The sequence below is a fragment of the Gallus gallus genome, chromosome 12, assembly GCF_016699485.2.
Source record: "Gallus gallus isolate bGalGal1 chromosome 12, bGalGal1.mat.broiler.GRCg7b, whole genome shotgun sequence".
Classification (NCBI taxonomy): domain Eukaryota; kingdom Metazoa; phylum Chordata; class Aves; order Galliformes; family Phasianidae; genus Gallus; species Gallus gallus.
In genome coordinates this window covers 833,472-848,183 of record NC_052543.1, presented here as the reverse complement: position 1 = coordinate 848,183, position 14,712 = coordinate 833,472, and the positions used below count along the sequence as shown (strand labels likewise).

General features: G+C 44.4%; 2 protein-coding genes and 4 non-coding genes across 7 annotated transcripts; 1 reads left to right on the top strand and 5 right to left on the bottom strand.

Moving 5' to 3' along the window:
- The first annotated feature begins 173 nt into the window (after positions 1 to 173).
- On the top strand, positions 174 to 5,575 carry GLT8D1 (glycosyltransferase 8 domain containing 1). Its single transcript, NM_001198607.2, has 9 exons — positions 174 to 357; positions 465 to 563; positions 1,443 to 1,659; positions 2,290 to 2,407; positions 2,943 to 3,027; positions 3,259 to 3,371; positions 3,545 to 3,711; positions 3,900 to 4,012; positions 4,628 to 5,575. The coding sequence occupies exons 1-9, from the start codon at positions 342 to 344 to the stop codon at positions 4,816 to 4,818; spliced, it is 1,119 nt and encodes a 372-aa protein (NP_001185536.2). The 5' UTR covers positions 174 to 341; the 3' UTR covers positions 4,819 to 5,575.
- Positions 5,576 to 6,636: 1,061 nt separating this feature from the next.
- GNL3 (G protein nucleolar 3) lies at positions 6,637 to 14,663 on the bottom strand. 2 transcript variants are annotated; one of them, XM_015292755.4, is made up of 15 exons: positions 14,625 to 14,663; positions 14,487 to 14,545; positions 14,264 to 14,401; positions 13,962 to 14,075; positions 13,699 to 13,785; positions 12,708 to 12,843; positions 11,742 to 11,845; positions 10,652 to 10,784; positions 10,075 to 10,162; positions 9,516 to 9,699; positions 8,921 to 9,063; positions 8,124 to 8,260; positions 7,448 to 7,647; positions 7,039 to 7,120; positions 6,637 to 6,949 (listed from the first exon to the last, which is right to left on the bottom strand). In XM_015292755.4, the coding sequence occupies exons 1-15, from the start codon at positions 14,635 to 14,637 to the stop codon at positions 6,861 to 6,863; spliced, it is 1,707 nt and encodes a 568-aa protein (XP_015148241.1). In that variant the 5' UTR covers positions 14,638 to 14,663; the 3' UTR covers positions 6,637 to 6,860. The 2 variants fall into 2 exon arrangements, with proteins under 2 accessions (XP_015148241.1, XP_015148242.1); XM_015292756.4 differs by having other exon boundaries at positions 10,652 to 10,781.
- On the bottom strand, positions 9,143 to 9,215 carry LOC112533389. Its single transcript, XR_003077523.1, has one exon. It is a non-coding gene; the product is annotated as a small nucleolar RNA SNORD19 (small nucleolar RNA).
- SNORD69 (small nucleolar RNA, C/D box 69) lies at positions 9,782 to 9,852 on the bottom strand. Its single transcript, NR_035047.1, has one exon. It is a non-coding gene; the product is annotated as a small nucleolar RNA, C/D box 69 (primary transcript).
- LOC112533387 lies at positions 10,246 to 10,318 on the bottom strand. Its single transcript, XR_003077521.1, has one exon. It is a non-coding gene; the product is annotated as a small nucleolar RNA SNORD19 (small nucleolar RNA).
- Positions 12,577 to 12,649, bottom strand: LOC112533388. Its single transcript, XR_003077522.1, has one exon. It is a non-coding gene; the product is annotated as a small nucleolar RNA SNORD19 (small nucleolar RNA).
- Positions 14,664 to 14,712: the final 49 nt, after the last annotated feature.

The following is a 14,712-nucleotide window of genomic DNA, read 5'->3' as shown; positions in this document are numbered from 1 at the left end:
CCGGCGCGGCGCCTGTCCGGACGCGGGGCTGATAGCCGGCCCGCGGGCGGCCCTTTCCCGACCCGAAGCTGCGGTCCCTCCCGGCCGAGTCCTCGCGGTCGCCGCCGGAGCACCGGGGCGGGCGCGGCGCGGTTCGGCAGCCCTCGGCCGGCAGGCAGTGCGGCGGGCACCCCGCTGCCGAGGTGGCAGTTGGCGGAGGAGCGGGCCGAGCAGCCGCGGAGCGGAGCGGCGTTGGGCGTCCGCGGTCCCTCGGCTCAGCGCCGCCTCACTCCGCGGCGGTTTCGCAGAGCCGCTCGGGGCGGTGCGGCCGTTTGTGGCGGAACGCGGAGCCGCGGAGCACGATGACCCTGAGGAAAGGTGAGCGTGTGCGCGCCCGGCTGCTGCTTCGGGACCGCTTCGTGCTTTGCCGAGTCCACGAGCCTTTCTCCACCCGTTCCGACCGTCTTTGTGTTTTGAATCCTCAGTGAACATCTCCATCCTCGTGGCGGCCGTCGTTATCTTCCTGCTCGTTCTGCACCACAACTTCCTGGGCCTCAGCGACCTCCTGAAGCGCGAGCTGACAGGTGTGTGTGTGCCGTGTGTGCCTCATGATGGGGGAGGGGGGCAGAAACCGCACCTGTGCTCTCCTGAAGGGGTTTTGCCCTCTGCTGCTGCCCTCTGCCCTTTCCCAGCCCACTGCTCCCACAGACTCTCCATGTCCCCGTGAACTCCCGATTCCCCGCTTCCCAGCCCTATTTTCACGTTCCTGGGGTGACCTGGAGGTATATGGGCAGCGTTACAAAAGCCTCCTGCAGTTGATGTAGCCCTACGTTTCAGCTTCTGATCTCCTGTTTCCCTATCTGCGCTGTGAGTATAAACTCCTGCTGCTTCAGCTGAGGTAGTGGGATCTGTAGTGCCTGGAATGTGCCTGGAGTAAACCTGGGCTGTGTGTAATGCTGTGATAATTGGGCGGAAGAATCTTGCAGCAATGGTGGTAATTTAGAACTTGGGTTTTGTTTTTTTTTTTTTCATTAGCTTTTACCTGAGAAGAAACAAAAGTAGAAGGGGGAAGGTCGGTGTGACTGGGAAGTGGTTGGAATGACAGGAGGGAGGAATGAGGGCGGCCGTAGGTGTGGCAAATGGGACCCAGGGTGAGCGTAGCCTGTTGTGCTACGTGGCGGCTCCAGCTACCTTATTGTGCTGTGTGTGAGTACTTAAGGCAATTGCACATGCTTTATTTGCAGGTGGGACGTTTCCAAGTACATTAACAGCTTGGATTCTCAACAGCGGGGTCTGTGGTGTACGTGTTTGGTGCTGGGCTGCTGTAGTCCACGTTTCTCATCTCAGATATCGAGGCACTTCTGTGATAGAAACAATTGTAGCCACCGGGGGTTTTAGCATGGTAATAATTCCTGTGTTGCACTTATGGAAAGCAAGCACGTGCTGCCATTTGTTCTCCACAGATTCCAATCCGTTGGGACTTCAGCCTATAGACTTCATACCTGCTGCTCCCCAGAGGCTGACGGATGAAAGGAACGATAGGGAGATTTCCGTGGTCATTGCAGCTTCAGATGAGAGGCTTGGAGGTGCAATTGCAGCCATGAACAGCATTTACCGCAACACCAGATCCAATGTGGTTTTCTATATTGTTACTTTGAATGACACTGTGGACCACCTGAGGTAATGTTTTTTTCTGTTAGCTTCCCACGATCATGTAAAACTGAAGTATCTTTGAAAAGAGCTGAATTTGCCTGATACTGCTCTCCTACATTGCTTGCTGTCCTGTCTGCTGCTGCTCACTGCATCTTTTTGGCAAGGCTGCAATGGGGAGTACCTGTCGTTGCTTCTGGTAGTGTTTCAGTGATGGAAAAGAGACATCCAGCGATAGAGGCTGGAGTGTGTCAGTGGAGGGGTTGTTAGAGTTGCTTCCTGCATCTCACCTGACCAATTTAAATGCATGCAATCAAGTTTCTCTCTCTCTTTTTTTTTTTCTTCTATTTCGTTTTTTCGTTTCTGCACAGCTCTGTTCATACTGGTGGTTTTTTGAAGCACCTGTAGTAACAGATGATGTATTCGTAACAGAATAAGCAGCAGTCTCATGCCTCTTGTGTCACAGCCATGTAGTATGCTGATGGTGGGCATGCCCCTGCGCACACATGGGACACCCTTGAAATCTGATGCAGATTGCTCTCTACTGCTATGTTTGTTGGGTAGAGAACCGAGCGGCCAGAACAAGGTCTTTTTATTGGATTGTTGTTTATTGTTTCATTTTTTCTCATTTAATAAAGTTTGTACTTTTCCCGTTTGCAGGCTGTGGCTAAGAAACACTGCTCTGAAAAACCTGAGATACCACATTTTGAATTTTGACCCTCGTGTGTTAGAGGGGAAGGTGCAAGTGGATCCCCAAAAGGCAGACAGCATAAAGCCAGTAAGGGGGATGCTGATTACCTTTTGCAGTTACTAGCTAGTGACAGCATGCTTTGATTTTAGCCTCCAATGGCTTTAGAACTCAGCTAGCTTTCAAAACCAAAATAAGTATTTTATAATTAAGTTTCTAAATTCCAGTAAGAATATATATATTTTTTTCAGATAGTACAGGCTGGTTTTGAATATCTGCATGTCCAATGCTAGTATCTTTGTTACCAGTGTCTCCAGCAGAACGCAGCCAGTTGCGTGCTAAATGTGCCATTGCCTCTGAGGTGCTATAGATATGCATATGCATATGAAGAGATAAGAAATTCAAATAGAGACCATTTTAAAAGTGAGTTTATTGATGCTCACAGGAAACCAGGAATTGATGGAACCAACCCATTTAAAATAATTTCTAAGATATTGCCATCTGCTTTGGTTCCTCAATAGAAGTTGTCGTTCACAGCACTGCCATAGATAAGTGCCTGAAGCATTAATTTCACATTTATTTGAACCATTTTCCATGTCATTCTTTGTTTTTCATGCATCCACAGTTAACCTTTGCAAGATTCTATTTGCCCAATTTGGTACCTCATGCAGAGAAGGCTATCTATGTGGATGATGACATAATAGTGCAAGGTATGGGACGGTTTCTTACTACACTTTTTGCCACTGGTATATGCTGGGTTCAGTATGCCACCTCTGACAGCAGCCATGCACTTTTGCTTCAAGGAAAGATGTAAAAACTTTGTAAATATGATTGGATTAAACTTCATGTTTTTATCTGCTGTGGTGATGGGCTGAACAAAAACTAACTCAGACTTAACCAGGATTGCTTCTCATTTTCCTGTGTGGATTTCCATTTTTCAGATGATATCCTTGAACTTTACAATACTCCATTGAAACCTGGACATGCAGCTGCATTTTCAGATGATTGTGACTCTACCACTAATAAGGTTGCTGTCCGTGGAGCAGGGAATCAGGTTGGTTTTATTCTGATTCAGTTGTAACAATGCTGCAGACTCCAGGCTTTGGAGGAGGGCACTTGCCTTTGTTGTTCTTGAAGGCTTACTTCCAAACGCTGTGAACCTGAAGGTGGGACTGTACCTACCCAAACCATGTGGCTCAGCTAATTTCTACACTCCTTCTTTTCCAGTACAATTACATTGGGTTTCTGGATTACAAGAAAGAAACCATACGAAAGCTTGCAATGAAAGCCAACACCTGCTCTTTCAATCCAGGAGTTTTTGTTGCTAATCTGACAGAATGGAAATTACAGAACATCACTAAGCAGTTAGAGAAGTGGATGACACTTAATGTAGCGTAAGTACCCCTGAGATGGGGCTGAGTGCAGGTCAGGGACCAGGTTATGGTGGTGGCATTTAACTGTTAAATAAATGGTGGGCTGTGTATTTATCTGTGGATTCCTGTCATTAGGCTGCAAGTGAAAGTCAGCTGATGGAGAGCCAGGCAAAGATCCTTTCTCAACTTCTTTCCCTCTTCTCTTCCAGAGAGGAACTTTACAGCAGAACTCTGTCTGGCAGCATCACTACACCTCCACTGCTCATTGTATTTTACAAGCAACATTCCAGTATTGATCCCCTGTGGAACGTACGACATCTTGGTATGTATAAAATAGCTGTGATGCTTGGCACACCCATGTGTTTCTCCAGGTCTGTAGCTGCACCCTTAGTTGATGATACAGTAAATGGATCTTTTCTTTCCATGTGCTTGTGCTTATGTTGCTCTTGCATTTTGTGGGCTTAATCCTTCATGTTCCTCTTTGAGCTGCCAGGCAGGTTGTTCCTCATTTGGTTCTCAAATTCTTTTTTCCTTTTTATTGGAAGCAGTATTTCCACATATATATTGTATCTGAAGGGCCTCCTCCAAGGCTGTTAAGAGGAACAGGCATTCATCTCTGTTCTGTTATTGGTAAAACCATAAAGCTGAGAGAGGTCTCTCTGTTTCAAATGAGTAACATGGGCTGCTGAATACACCTGGGTGTTAGAAGGGTTTTAAAGAATGTGGAAGTTAAAGCAGTTCATTTAAATATGTGCCAAGGCAGATCAAAGTCTCCTTCAGTTGCATCCAAATTGCTTTCCGATTTCCTGATTTCTGCCTCCCTGTCATAAATGACAAGATTTCCCAATTAATAATACTTGTTTTCAGGTTGAAAACTTGCATGCTCATTTTTCTGCTGCCTTTCTTTCAGACACTAATGCTTCTTTCTCAATAAAAGGGTCTAACGCTGGAAAAAGATATTCTCCTCAGTTTGTGAAAGCTGCCAAGCTGCTCCATTGGAACGGACATTTCAAACCATGGGGAAGAACGGCTTCATATGCTGAGGTGTGGGAGAAGTGGTATGTCCCTGATCCTACAGGCAAGTTCAGCCTGATCCGAAGACATCCTGAAGCCTACGAAGCAAAGTAGAGTATGTTTTAATAACTGTCGGCATTTTCTCAGGACATTTGTGGAGCCAAGCAATGTTTTTTTTACTCGGTTTGTACTACAGAGCAGCCCTTGCCTCCTGGAGCACCGGGAGATGCACTTACTCAGGTGCAGTGGTGCAGTTCCAAGCTGCACAGTTCCAAAGGAGACTCACTTTGCTTGTGTGACTGATGGTGGTGCTCCAGCAGGGAGTGAATGGGCCCTTCTGCACACCAGCGCTTCTGTGAGGGCATTTCTGTCTGTTGTACATCCTTCTGCTCTTTACTACGAATCTTCATGGGGAAATTGTTTTGTCAGTTATGAGCAGTTCCAGAAACAAGACAGAACCTCAGCTGGAGCTTGCACTGTGCAGCTGTCGCACAGGAATGTACTGTAATTAAGAGCTGCTTGGAGCTGCTGCTGTTGTTGTTTTCTTACCCTGTGAAATAGTTTCATCAGCAGTCTTTTCTTGCATGAAAACTGCTCCCAACCATTTGTGTCAGCATTTCTTGTGCAATTCTGCAAAATTGAATCTTGATTTTTGAAGGGTTGTTCAAGTGTTATTTGACTAAGCACAGTGGTTTGAACTGTTACTGCACACAAACATTTTCTGTAACTGGTGGAGAAAATGTGTTAAAAATAAAAACTAATGTTACGTTTTTGACATTAACCTCTGCTAATGGCAGTATGGTTTGTGACTTGTTCTGATATGTGAAGCGCGTGCTTCATTCTTACTTGATTAAATAGTGTTAAATACTAACTGAAGTCAAAGCCAATTGATCTCATTTTGGGGAAAATAATCTAAGAATGTGCTAAGTATTTATTTTTGGGATCGGGCTCTATGAAACAGATCAGTGTTGTTCACAAGTTCCTCACTGTTCTCTCTGCCAGGAGTTTCTCCCATTGTGCCCTTCATGGTCTCATGCTTTGAATTCCTCAGCAAGAGCCTGCTGACACCTTCTGTAGCTTTGCTGTCCATCAGCTTTTTTTTTTTTTAAATTGCCATAGTGTTTGGTGTTGTTGTGCTGGTTGTTATTAGCTAACGCATCCCAGCAGCTACTGTGCCTACTGTTCCACTTAATACAAACTGAACTCAAGTTCTTGTTTTTATTCAGTAATAATACTTGTGAGCAAGATGTCAAGACAGTTATGTAGTGACTGGGTCAGTGTTTTGTGGGTTGAGAAACATCACCAGGGAGCTCAAGGGCTCAGTTGTGTGTACAGATATGTTTTCATGCCTTATAAGTGAAAAAGATTTCCAACTTTTGATCTCACTGCATACTGTTCTGACTCTGCCCTAGGTGCTGGTCCTTGGTTTGTTACTGATCTGTGAAGTTAAAGGGTAGCTCTGTTCTGCAGGAACACATCTTTATTGCACAGAGGAACAAGTTTTGCTTTAGTTACCAGTTAGTTATTACTGTATTTCCATCTTTTGTTCAAGAGTTTCCATCCCAATGGAGTCAAGTTACAGTTATCACACTCCCCCTTAGCCTCCCCCAGCAAAGCTACTGAACATACAAAGCCATGCCTCCATAAACTGTTACAGCCAGCTGAACTAAGCAGTTATTTAACCAACCTTTACCTCCATAAGTCCTACAGCTTTGCAAAACCATGAACACTTACTGCCATAAGGCTCTGTTGTAGAGGTACAGCCTCTGCAACCCTGTAGGAAAAACAGGGTTATTTTTTACACCTTTTATGAAGGGAGAATAAAATTTAATTCTAGCAATTAAACATTTACTATTTTTCAAAGAAAACACCAGTTTGTGATTTTGAAATGTTTTTGTAAGGCACAAAGAACAGAGTAATGCAGTATAATATTTTTTTTTAAATATTTCTTTTATTTTTTTCAACAGGAATTAATGTATAGGATTTTAGCATCCTACAACTGTACAAAATCTGCAACCATTGAGAGGCAGTATTATATACATTACTGGAGTCTTGGCAGCAGCTATGGTATATGGCATTCCTCCACCTTTTGTAAAAGAAATCTGTCTGTTCTGAAAGCCAGGAAGAGTCTCCAAGCCTTCTCTTCACGCATCTCATTACACGTAGTCTGTATTAAAATCATAGGCATCATTTTCACCTGCTGTCTTGTCTAAGCTGAATGACAGTGAGTTGGCAAGTCCACTTTCTGAGAAAAGGAAATGATGTGTTAGTGAAATCAATGCAAGTACTGGAGTACCATGCGTTGTACTTCACGCTATGGGTTTTAGCACAGACCTGCTATCTCATTTTCTGAATGTGCGTGTCCTGTTTGTCCCATTCCAAGCTCAGCATTCCTGGTCATCTGTGTCCTGCCATCCTACGATGGGTTGGAGAGGTCAGACATATGAGTTTGTTCAGACATCACTAATGAAACTTCCCATATAAATACAGAGGCTGAGGATAGTGTGGTTGTCCCTGTGTGCAGCTGCTGGTCAGGAACACACTTGACTGACTCATTAACACTGATTTCTTAATTAGCTGATTTCTTAAGTGAGCAAAATGCTCAGCCTTTATTTCTAGGGGAAAGGCGTTGGGGTTACTCCAGGTGGCTCTGCAGTGCCTGCACACCATTTATAGCAGAACAGTAACTGGCTACTTAGCGTCAGGGCCAAGCAGGTAGAAAACAAATGAAACCCAGGTTTACCTCTTTGACATTATTCCCTTCTTCTTTTTCTATACTATCTTGATCATCATCAGTTTCCATGAAATCCTCTTCCTCATGGCTTGTTTCCAAGTCTTCCCACTCTGATTCTTCTTCTACCACTTTATTTTTCACTATTTTCCCATTAGTCATGCCAGCCGATTGGAAAACAATGCTGCTTGCTGGACTGGGGTACTTTAAAGCTGAGAAATACATACAAAGCTGTCTGTTACATCACTGTTAGCACGAGATACAATGTCTATCCATTAAAAGGATCGCCTTCCCACATAAGCAGGGAGAAAAAATGAGAACAAAAAGATTGCCGTGGTGAAGAACTGGGTCCGGAGTATAAGATGTACTGAACAGAAATACATTTTGTTGGTCTAACTAGGAAATGGGGGAGGGTAAGAACATGAAAGGGCCCATAAGCACTGGCTATTTAGAAAGGTTAAAATCAGATAAGCAGAAACTGAGAATTGCTGGGGTAATCTAGTGGGGGTAATCTGCGTTAAGGTGGCACCCAAGTCCACTGTTTTGTTCCACTGGAATGCATTTCATTCTCTAAAGATTTATGCCTGCTGCATAACGACAAAGCAGTCACATAAACCCCAGGACAACTTCCACTCATGGTCTCCCATTACAGCTGCTAAAATGGCCTTCAGTGGTAGCAGTGCAGTACCTTGAACTGTGCTGCTGTTTTCTTCTTCCAGCTTCTTTAAATTAAAGCCCGCCTGCATTTCAGCTATTTTGTCTTCTGTCAGGTATGGTGGCAGGATCTGAGATGCTGGTGGTTCTGAATGGTAGCTTATTTTAGCTCTGCAAAAACCAAGGGATAACATACTTAAATCACCATACTTAAGAATAAAACCTAGAGCCCATACCTTCCAAACTCCTCAACTGAACCACTCACTCATTCAATATTATTTGCTTAGCAACAGTTAAACGACTGTTTAAATCAGACTCAGAAGCTGTCAGTAACAGAATTAAAGACAGCCTGCTCTGAAGCACCTGAACCACTTCAGCAAGTGAAATGTTCACACCCCATTCATCACTCATTCTGAATTAATCCCTTCCACACTCAGCAGAACACAGGAATCACTACAGATTCAAAACAAACAAACAAAAAAATGTTGCAAGATTCCTTCTTGATGGAAAAGAGCACTACAGAAACAGTATCTGAGATCAGGGCAAATTCCCCTAACAAACTTACAGCAGGGATCACAGAATTCTGGCCACAGAATTCCATGTAATTTGCTTTTACTCTCTCCATATGTTAATATTTTAGAAAACTAGCCTTGGGTGGTGTCCTCTATTGGCCAATCCAGCCTGACTACTCAAAATAAAAACCAAAGCACCTCCCTCCTTTAAGGAAGCAGTTCTCAGGACTCAGTGCTTCTGCTGTGTGGTCACAGCACATTTAACAATATCAAAATTAAAAAGGTAAGCAGCATAACACAAAATTAGTAACATGCATACCCTGTCCAATCACAAAGTAGTGATTTAGCTATGTTCTCTATGTCAGGAACACCTCCTTTTTTCAGCATACCCCTTTTCTGAGCAAGTAAGCTTAAAAGCTCTTCAGTGTTCTTGAAATCTGGGATACTGTAGAACATCATTACCTAGTGCAAAAGAAAACAGTGAGAAGAAGCATTTATCACAGAACTGGAAGGGGATCAGACTTATGTGAATATACTTGAAACATAGAGTGAAATCAGAGTTGGATCTGAAGTCTTCACTGTAGTAAGAAGCAATGAAAGTATCTTCATTTTTCACTCTATTACATTATATGATATATATATATATATTTACAAGCAGGTGGTTTGTTGATGGATTTTCTTTAAATCAGTGAATTCATTGGGAAAACAAAGTGGCTGACAGGACCCTGGTGTGTTGCAACCATCTTCCACATACAGGGGCGAAAGATCACACTCAGCACTGGATATGCTAGCCAACGTTTGGTTAAAGAGAAAGCAGTGCAGAAGAACTATCCGAAGTGAAATGAACTTCAGTGATTGGCCTAAGAAAGCTAGAGAGGAGTTGAATGCTGTGAAAGAATGATGATGGAACTTACCTGCTGCTTATTGCAGTGACTCAGAACAGCATCCACTGCTTTAACCATGTTCACTGAGCACGATTCCCCAGTGTGTATGATACTTCTCAGTGCCAGAGTCACAGCACTGTTGGTAGGATCTGCAACTATGCTTGGACTGTCTAAAATCTTCATCTGTTTATCAATACGCACAGCTTGCATGGACCTGGCCAGAGAGAGAAACAGGCCACAGTTGAAGACAAATCAAACAGCAAAGGACTGATAACAGTGAGAGAAGCAAGCCACAAAGCTCAGCATTGGATTGAATGCACTTCATACAGAGTCAGTTTCAGTGCTTCCTCATCATGTGCTTTGGGCTGGACAGAAATCCAAACGCACAGTAAGAGCAAATTTACACATTGTATTCTCATATGGCAACTGGCCAGGATGAAAGAATGTTCTGACTGACGCAAACTGAAATGTGCATTTAAAACTGAACTTAGGCATGCTCTGACTGCTCCTGATGCACAGAAATTGTACACAACCAACTCAGGTAATCAGAACAGACAGGAAAATAAACATCTCTTAACACTCGGCTTACTTGGTGACACCCCTGGCTGGCCCAACATCACAAACACGATCTTTCTTAATACTATTGATTATGCTGCTCTTCCCCACGTTAGGAAAACCTGGAAGAAAAAAAAAAAAATCCTCATAAGTAAGAAAGCTCAGCTTGTTTAACAACTGATCACATGTTTTTGGTAACATACATCTTCCATGTGAGATCAGAGTTGGATCTGAAGTCTTCATATAAAACTCAGACAAAGTCTGTATCCTCATTTCTCACATTCACAATGGAAAGGATGTGAAAGACATCACTGAATGTCACACCACAAACCTCACCAGATGGGAGGAAGAGGCAGTGTAGGCTATGTAGTACGTAACCTAAAGCTGCTTTATCAGCTAAGACCTCATAAAATGTGCATTCCATGGGTCACATACACTCTGCATTAAAGTACAAGACAGATCACTATCAGCTGAGGTGCTATGAGTCCCAGCTGTAAGTGAGAACACTGCCTAGAAGGCCCAGAAGCAAGTCATGTGTTGGTTGTTTAATGCAGGATACCGAGTTTTAATGGGAGGAAAAGGAAACTTCTACCATCTCTCTAAACTCTTACCTACTAACCCAACCTGAATGGCTCTGTCCTGAGTCCTGCCATACTCCTGAAGAAGTTTCACAAGGCATTCACTTCCAAAACTTTCAGTGTGTCTTGATAAATCAATACGTGCCCTTCTTCTCGAGAAAGTCTGCTACAGGATTCAAAGGGGAAAAAAAAGCCAACAAAACAAACACGCATATCCTTACATTTATTCACCTAATGAAGCACAAGAGTTGGAAGTGTTACATTAGCTGATGTTACTGGGTCCTTCTTCTTAAACAGATGGAATTAGCACAATAAGAATTTGGCTAAAATGATTCTAGCAGTTAAGTGATGGTTAAAAGTAAAAATAAAAAGGTAGCAAACACTAGAAGAAGTGTGAACAAACCTACAGGGCTTTCAGTTCAGTCTGTGCTGCAGATTGGCTGAGTGAGCATGAAGTAACCATGTACACTCATGGAGTCGAGTCCTTTAATCTGCACATTCACTCAATGAACTGTTCAAACTTTTTTTTTTTTGATGATTTTAAAACTGCTCTCTGTGTTTGGGTTTCTGTGCCATTTCACACGAGGATCTATCTGACTATGCTGTTACCAGGGTTAGGACAGGTGAAGCATGATGTATCAATACGCATTGTCCCAAGCCAGCATCTTCACAGAGCTGAGACTAGAACCCATGGAACTCAACTCCCTGATAATCCATCATGAAATAACAGCAGCCGCAGCCTTTAGTAACAGTGACAGCCAAGATGAATGTAGCATAACCTGCTGTTTACCTACAAAGCAACTCAGATGTGCAACCACATTGCATAGATGGAAAACTCCTCATCTTCCTCCCCGTACAGTCCTGTCTACAGCAAAACAACTTACTTTCACTCTCTAGATCAGCATCCCATGCACAAAACAATACGTACCTTAACAGCATGTATTCTACAACTGTACTACAAACCTCAACGTGTGAAAGAATATTCATCAGTCACAGCAGTATAATCAAATACAGGAAAAAAGAATTTTGAAGAACAAGAGTTCCCACTTTTCAATGTGTTTCAACACGTGCAACTGCAAGCATGTATGATTCAGTCATCTGAGTCAGCACACAGAGCTCTTACCATATTCCTGTCCTTCAGCAGCGTTGCTGATTTAAAGGCAACTGTTGGAAATTCCTTCTTCAAATAATTCAACCACTTCTCTAAGTTCTCCTTTGGCACTAAATCTGGAAAAAGAGCACAGCCTTCTCACTGCTGTGAATGTTGCGTGCTGCTGTCTATCTAATGCAGAATCAGAAACCAGGATGTATTCTGTCCACTTTGAACACTTCTCTATGAAAATTAATGCTTGGCTGAAAACTTTTGCATTTATTGTTATATACACTTCCAGTAAACTATTTGTTGAGTTCCCCAAAGCCATCCACAGCTGCAGCTTTTAATGTTTATTTTCTGCCCCAAACAGAACATACCACAGTTACCCTGTGTTTTCAGTGTTGGAGTATCACAAGGAGACTCTGTGTGGTACGAAGGGTGATGTTATGCAGGCTACCCCATCATCCCTGCACAGGCTATGCTAATACAAAGTTCCTATTGCTCTGTCATTCCGTATTTCCTTCTGTTTGCACTGCTAACCCACTAATAACCAGTTCTCCCAGCTGGTCTCATCCCCTTTTATGTGGTCTCCCTCATACAGCAATGGGAGTTAAACTTCAAAGACAACTCTTGTGCTGATTTGCTGATGCTTAACTCATCTCAGTGGTATCAGCATCATGACCTCTGCCTACTTGGTCTTTGTTCAAAGAAACATTGCTAGATCTCTTCCTGCCAAGTTTGGCTGACACTGGCCAATGGCTTCAGAAGTTATCACAAAAGAAAGGGGCTAATGTGCAACTACCTGTCTTAGTGCTTTCTTAGCAAAATAGACTAAATGGCGGAGGGAGTGGGGCTACTTCCCTAAGGCAGCGAGCTCAGAGTTGGATCTTATGACTTCAACAGAATCTCAGATTTCTTTATATATTTCTTCACAGCTCACTTAAAACAGAACGACCCAGTGACTAAAGTAAAACTTCAAGAAAATCTGTTTCTTACCAATTTTGTTCAGAACCAACAATAGCTTTTTTTCTCCTCCAGAGCAAGTAATAGCTTGCTCCAGCTGGGGACACCGACAGCCCATCGGATCTCTTGCGTCTAAAACCTCCAGAACCACATCTGAGGCCTCAATCACCTGCATAAGGGAAAATAAAGAAAAAAAAAATAAAAGAGAACTCTCAAATAAGAGATGGCAAAATTTGACAGATGGTAACTCTGTAATAGCTAAGCAGGAGCCTACAACAGTGACTACTGAATTTCACAGAATGTTTGGTAGGTGAGGTTTCTTAAGGCTGTTTGTTTGAGCTCTCTTCTTCTGAAAGGCAAATCGGGAGAAAAAGATGAAAATTGCTTCAGCTTTCTGAAGTCAAGAAATCCTTGGACAGGAATACCTCACAACTCAAAGAGCTCTCTGACTGGTTGCTATGTACTGACACTGGTTCTAGAAATGTAATGCTTCAAAACACTCAATATCTCAGTAGTCAACACCAGGCAAGACTGAAACCCTCGTGGTTTCAGCAGTAATATCACTTACTTCAGTGCTGAAGTTTATCACGACCAACCTTTACACTCCCTAATTGCTGCACAGTAATGCAGGAAGGAAAACAACACAGGGGATTATAAAAAGGAAGAAAATCAACTTTTTACTTGGGTAGACAGTGACAGGACAAGGGGGAATGGTTTTAAGCTCAAGGAGGGAAGGTTTAGAGCGGATGGCAGGGTGCAGTTCTTTAGAGGGAGTGGTGAGGTGCTGGAACAGCTGCCTAAAGAAGCTGTGGTTGCCCCATCCCTGGAGGTGTTCAAGGCCAGGTTGGATGGGGCCGTGGGCAGCCTGGTCTCATACTAGATATGGAGGTTGGTGGCCCTGCCTGAAGCAGGGGGTTGGAACTTGATGATCCTTGGGTTCCCTTCCAACCCAAGCCATTCTATGATTTTAAGTTGTCTCATTGCCTCTTATCAAAATTACATACAAATAGTTGAAGCTTCTTACTTTCTCAAGCTCACTGTGAAATGATTTCTTTGCATTTTTATCCAGCGCTTTCTTGGTCTTCTTTGCTTCAGATTTGCCAGAGGATTCCTGCATGCAAATAAAGCAGAAAAGAAATGATTTAACTGAGAATTATTGTATTATATTTGTGTGTGCACACAGCCTGGAGACAGGAGACACAACATGAGACCTGTAGAAGTGTCATTTTAGGACGACATCTTTGCTTCCCCAAGCTTCAAGTCACAACCATCACAGCAGACACCGACCTTCCCCTCAGTCTGCTCCTGGATCGCAGCCGCGCTCCTCTTGGCATCGAGCTTCCTCCTCTTCTCGAGTTCTTTCTGCCTATCGAGCTTCTGCTTCCGCTTCAGTTCTTCGAGCTGATCACAAACAAGCAAGGGCCAACTCAGGTAAAACACGTGTGAGGGCAGTACGGGATGCCCCCCTTCTGCCCCCGTTTACTGATTTGTGCAAAGAGATGGCAGTGCAGCTCAGTTGGACACACGCGCGCACACACAGACACACACAGACACACACACACACACACACGCTGTCCCGCCGCCGTTACCCGCTGCTTCCTCAGCTCGGCCTCCCTCAGCAGTGCTTCCTTGAACGGCGCCGCTCCAGGCACGCCGGGGTCCTTGCGGGGCTTCTTGCGGCCGCGCTTCTTGGCCTCCTTCCGGACCTTGCGGTGGTGCTCCCGGATCTGTGGGCGCACACGGGAGCGTCGGCAGAGCCCGAGCAGCGCCGCGCGGCCGCGTGCCCCGCTCCGCCCCACGGCCCGGCCTCACCTTCTTCTGGATCTTGTACCGCTTGTGGCACGTCAGCCGCTTGCTCGCCTTCCTCAGCTCTGCAAAACAATTCAGTACCCGTCAGCCCCACTCAGCCGCCCCCCCGGAACCGCCCGCGCCGCTCCCCGGGCTCCTTACTCGGCCGCTTCATGGCGCCGCCGCCGCCGTCGCGCACGCGGAGCCGCCCGCCCGCCCCTTCCTCCCGCCGGCGGGCGCTGCCGTAAAG